The sequence below is a fragment of the Falco peregrinus genome, chromosome 12 (genome assembly GCF_023634155.1).
Source record: "Falco peregrinus isolate bFalPer1 chromosome 12, bFalPer1.pri, whole genome shotgun sequence".
Lineage (NCBI taxonomy): Eukaryota > Metazoa > Chordata > Aves > Falconiformes > Falconidae > Falco > Falco peregrinus.
Window position 1 is genome coordinate 17871318 of NC_073732.1, and position 5193 is coordinate 17876510.

At 64.2% G+C, this 5193-nt stretch overlaps 1 protein-coding gene across 1 annotated transcript; it reads right to left on the minus strand.

Moving 5' to 3' along the window:
• Positions 1–660: 660 nt before the first annotated feature.
• On the minus strand, positions 661–3491 carry SLC51A (solute carrier family 51 subunit alpha). The gene is made up of 9 exons (XM_005237809.4): positions 3259–3491; positions 2966–3060; positions 2398–2552; positions 2207–2280; positions 1967–2125; positions 1723–1834; positions 1465–1611; positions 1172–1277; positions 661–1046 (listed from the first exon to the last, which is right to left on the minus strand). Exons 1-9 carry the CDS (start codon positions 3291–3293, stop codon positions 910–912), a joined length of 1020 nt encoding a protein of 339 aa, XP_005237866.1. The 5' UTR covers positions 3294–3491; the 3' UTR covers positions 661–909.
• Between the last annotated feature and the right edge of the window lie 1702 nt (positions 3492–5193).

Sequence of the window (5193 nt, forward strand, 5' to 3'; positions counted from 1 at the left end):
CTTACTGGCTTGTACTGGAGTTGAGGTTTGGCTTTTATGTTTAGCCAAATAAATGTAAAGTCATTTTACTCAGTGTGTGCCAGATCCCTTCTGCCATCCTAGCCCAGCCAGCTCCTGTCATGGTCTCCTCACCTGCCATCTTAGCAGTGGTTTGAGTGAGAAGATGCTTCAGAAGGGGTCAGGAGATTACCCAGTGGTTTCTGCAAGTCATCATCACACCTAACATCCATCCCCACCTCTGCTGTAGGTGTAGAGCAGACACTGCTACCAGAGCAGATCCCAGGCAGGGCTGGTTAAGGCAGCAGTAACTAACTGCCCGTGTTGTGAAGGTGCTTCAAGGCTCCTTCCTTTGCCTGGCCCCAGGCTGGCAGGTAGGGATGCTCCCACTCTGCTCTCAGGAGCTGCCATGGCTGTGGAGGGTGTGCCCCAGGGATGGGCCAGAGCCATTCAGAGGTCTCAGGAGAAAATGCTGCTGCCCTGGCATTGTCTTGGCTGTCAGACCCCAGCCAGCAGCACCTAGAGGTCTGTGTCACAGCTGGGTGTTGGGGACTCCATGCCATGGCTGTGCTGGCCTGGGCTCCATCTGCCTCCCCCTGTGTGGAGTCATTTTCAGCCCAGCCTGGGCAGGAGACAATCTGAGCGCAGTCACCAGCATAAGACTTGGGTACAGATTTATCTTTATTTGGTGCCAGACAAGAGCCCCTTGGGCTGGAGGCAGCTTCACGGATCCCTTTGGCTTGTGGTTTTCAGGTTTCAGACCCTTTTACCACATGCCAAGATGCCCTTTCCCCCTCTGCCTCAACTGCTGCCAGCAGCTCCCCAGGGCCAGAGGAGGAGGAGATGGCTGTACAGGGCAGACCAGTCCCTGGCCTTACTCTGCACCTTGGCACCCCGGTTGTTCCCTCCCGCTCACGCCTTGACACTGGTGCCAGCAGGTGTGAAGCTGACAGGCTGGTAGCCTGGCTTGTCATCCTGCTTGCGGTAGTACATCCGTGTCACCACTGCCAAGATGAAGGTTTGTGGGATCAACAGCTGCATGTTCATCTCTGGAAGAGGGAAAGGGTCATTTGAAGCTGCCTCGATCCACCATGCCTGTTCCCCCACACCCCACTGTGCAATGGCGGGGCTCAGCCAGCAGCGTGTGACACTGCTCCCCTATCTCCTGACTTACGCTGTGACCTGGCCTTGGAGGAGAAGGGTGGTGAGCAGGCGATGTTGCCATTGTTGGCCAGGATGCTGAAGATGGCAGGCTGCAGCGCCGTCAGGAGGAGGAGGATCTGCAGCCACCAACACCAGAGGTGGTGGGGCAGGAGCCGCTGCCTTCCCCACTCCAGCAGCCAGACCTGGCTCTTGCCCACCAGTAGCTCCTGCCGCACCATCTCCCCCCCCCCCCATACCACCTCATCCCAGGTGTGCTGGAAGAGCCCCTCGCTCAGCGACGAGCCAGGCAGGACGAGGGCTCACCTGGAAGCAGGAGAACTTGGCCTTGATGTTCTGCTCTGTCAGGTGTAGCCGGGCCTGCCGGAATAGGATGCCCAAGGCCCACAGCCCGAAGAGCGTGGAGACGCCGACCAGGGTGTTGATCCAGAGGGCCACGCTCTCTGCCGAGATCTGGGGGGGACAGAGGAAACGTGCCTGGGCTGACCAAGCTGCTGTGCAAGGCGAGGGCTGGTGGAGGCTCCCCTGGCCAGGATGTCACCCTGCCCATGCCCGGGCACTCACATCAGCAGGGTTGTAGTTGCCATCAGCAGCCAGGACCAGCCCCAGGAAGACGGCGACAGCCCTGAAGAAGGCATACTGGAAAGTCCCCAGCATCAGCAGTTGAAGCTTTCTCCTGACAGCGAGAGAGGCTGATAGCACCCTGAGGTCCTTGAGCCTCCGCCCGGGGACTTGCTGTTCCGCCCCAGCAGAAGTGGGGGGTGGATGCCCTCCCCAGGGGCAGGGGGTTACCCCAGCTGTCCCTCACTTGCTCATGGTGATTCGGGGCAGGCAGGGACAGCAGCAGCAGCAGGGCCCAGTGCTGACCACCATGGGCACATCTTTCAGGGTGCTGAGCACCGCCTCCTTCCCCCCGAAGCCCTCCACCATGACCAGCATCAGGAGGTAGAAGCAGATGGCAAAGTACCTGCAGAAGAGGAGGAGGAGGAAAGCAGGTCAGGGCCTGCGGGCTCCCCGGTGCCCCTGCCCTGGGGTAGGCAATACTCACGCTGTGGTAGCCATCTCCACCACCATCATGGAGCGTGGGATCCACAGACCGAAGCAGCTGACCACGCACACAACCTGGGGGAGATGTGAGCTTGGCACACTGCCGCTCCCCTCCTCCTGGGGGCTGGCACCCCTTGGGTGGCCCAGGCCCACCAGGGTGATGCCCACCACCACCCCCATGCCCCAGCTCACTGTAGGGGCCGAGCTGCTCCAGCAGAGGGTCTTCATCTTGATGGGGCAGCGGATCTTGCGTGTGAGGTAGAAGGCCTCTTCCACGAATATCATGACTGACAGCAGCGTCATGATGGTGGCAAGGCCCATGATGGTGAGTTGGGCCATGTCCAGCTCTGCCAGGGAGGGGTAAGAAGCTGGCTCCATCCCCTCCTGTCTCCCCTGGGGCCACCACAGCAGGGAGCTCCACTGCCCCACCACTCCACGCTTCGGGAAGCTCCTCACTGCATCCTCGCCACATCTGGCTGTGCCAGAGCTAGTGCTTCTGCCCTGCTGCTCCCGTGTCCCATGTCACCTACCCCGGTGCTGACCCTCCCCAGGGTCACCCCCATCCCTGCAGGCAGGGCTATGGCGGGGAGGCTGACACCCCAGCAGCACCCAGCTGCCTCCTGCTTCCTCAGGGCTGCTCCCTGCCCGCACCTGCCGCAGCCGCCCTACCGCCTTCATCCCCCTTCGTCCCTGCCCTGCTCCGGCAGTGGCGAGAGGAGGGGTCCCCCCCCCGCGCCCCCCACCCGGGCCCCCCACCTACGCTGCAGCAGCTGCCGGGAGGTGGGTGGCAGGGAGAAGCAGGCTGCCGGCACGCTGAAGTTCCTGATCAGCATCTCCACCAACGGGCGGGGGAACCTGCGGAGAAGGGGATCGCTGCACGAGGCTGGCAGGGACACAGGGACACCCAGCCCCGCAGGGTCCCCGGGGTCCCCTGGCTGGCTTGCCTCACCCCCAGGCGCCTGCATTCTTTTACAGAGGGAATAACCCCAAATCCTGCTCCAAAAAGTTGGATTTGCCTGGCTGCAAAATGACACGGAGGTCCCCGGCACCCACCTGGGGTCCTCTGCCAGCTCCATGGCGGGGTCCATCCTGCCCTGCTCCCCCGGCTCCGTCCCAGGGCTGCTCAGCACCGCCTGCCTCGGCTTCCCCTGGCCGCCCGTGGGGTCAGAGTCCCCGGGGCAGGGACCGCGGGGGGGGCCACCGCGCCTGGTTCCAGTTTAACCAGCAGCTCCGGCGCTCCCCTCCCTGTGCCGCCACTGCGGGCGCCCATTGGCGTGTGTGTCCCGCCGCGCCATCCCGGCCCCGCGGGGCGCTCGGCCGCCCGGTTATCGACCCGGGGTGCCGGGGGGGGGACAGCCCGTGCCGGCACGCCTGCGCACCCCCAGCCCGGGGGGGAGAGCACCTCTGCCGGGGTGACACCGCCCACACGCCCCCTCGGGCACGGTGGCGGGCGATGGGCTGGGGGTGCCGGGGGTCCCCGTGGGGCCGTGCAGCGTGCGCGGCGCGACCTCACGTCCCCTCAGCCGCGGTGGCCGGGTGCGAGGTGGTGCCGGGGGACCGGGGGGTGCCTGCCAGCCCCTGCGCGGCCCTGCCCGCCCTGAGGGTCCCGGCAGCGCGGGGCTGAGCCCGGCCGGGGGCAGCTCCGCGACGGCAGAGGGCAGGGCTGGGCCGCGCTGGGCGCCCGGCCCGGGGGCAGAGCCCGCCCGGCGGAGGGGCCGCAGCTGAGCGCGGAGCTGGGGCGCCAGGCCGGGAGCAGCGGGTCCTTGTCCTAGGCGGATCCCAGCATCCTCATGGGTCCCAGGGTGCCCGCAGCTCCTCGTGTCCTGCCAGCACCCCAAGGAACATGAGTACTGATTTGTACTGGGTCCCCAGGGACCTCCAAGCCCCCACCCTTTGCCGCTTGGCAGCGGGCTCCTGCTGAAGCCAGAGTGGCACCAGCACCCCAAATGGGTCCCCTGCACCCTGCCATGGGAACAAGATGCTGCAGTTGTCATGGGACTGGGATACAGGGTGGGGGGCTGGGAATGGTGCAGTTTCCATGGGAATGGGATGGGGGCAGGAGGGGGATACTGTGATTGCCATGGGAATGGAATGGGGGAATCCATTTTGCTGTGGTTGCTGTGGGAGCAGGATGCCATCTATCCCAAGAGGCCAAGGCCCTGCAGCTGTCTGGCCCACCATGGAGCTTCTCATCCCACTTCGTTTCAGCACCCCCATCTACCTGAGCTCACTGGCCTCCTTCCTGTAAGTCACCCCAAAGCCATGGGCTGAGCCCCATCCTGGGGACACGGGGCAGCAGAGCTGCTGTTTCACACCAGTGTCCTTGAGATGTTAGAGCCAGGCATCAGCTCAAATGGCCTGGATCTGCATCCTCTCCCCCACCACCCCCCAGCTCCAGCAGCCCCTGGGACTGAGCACCCCAAGGCTCTTTGTCCCCTCCTCTCCACCTCTCCCACAGCAGCCCCAGGACCTGACCCTGGCTCCATTCTCCCTGTACTCCCCCACCTGCAGGTGTGGCTGGCTCTGCACATCATGCCCAGCTCCATCACCATTCTCTTCCTCCTTCTTCCTCCTTCTCTTCCAGCTCTTGCTGGCTTGGTCTTCTAGGTGTAGTCAGCCTAGGGCTCCTCCAGCTAAGTGGGGTAACAGGGGAGCAGGGACTGCTCCGTGGTGGGGTGGCCCCAGGGGCTGGCCCTGGGGCTGGGGGAGCACTGTCTCCTCACGTGTCTCCTGCAGTGGTGGCCAGGGAGGGCAGGCTGAAGCAGGAGCTCTGCAGCACAGCAAGACAGCACTGCCCATGAGAGTGCCACCGTCACAGCTGCCCCCTCTGCAACCATTCCGTGGAGATGAGGGATACAGGGCACCCTGGGATCCTGGCAGCTCTGTGCATGTCCAAGGTGCTGTGCGCTCCTGCCCCTACCCCACTCCTCAGCCCCATTAACCAAGCCCTGTACCCCTGTCCCTACACACTGTATACCCCCACAACCA

Coding starts and splice junctions, on each gene's coding strand:
- SLC51A (XM_005237809.4), bottom strand. CDS start 3,293: ATGGACCCCGCCATGGAGCTGGCAGAGGACCCCAG. Junction 3,061..3,258: donor GAGCTGGCAGAGGACCCCAG/GTGGGTGCCGGG, acceptor CCTTCTCCGCAG/GTTCCCCCGCCCGTTGGTGG. Junction 1,612..1,722: donor GCAACTACAACCCTGCTGAT/GTGAGTGCCCGG, acceptor TGTCCCCCCCAG/ATCTCGGCAGAGAGCGTGGC.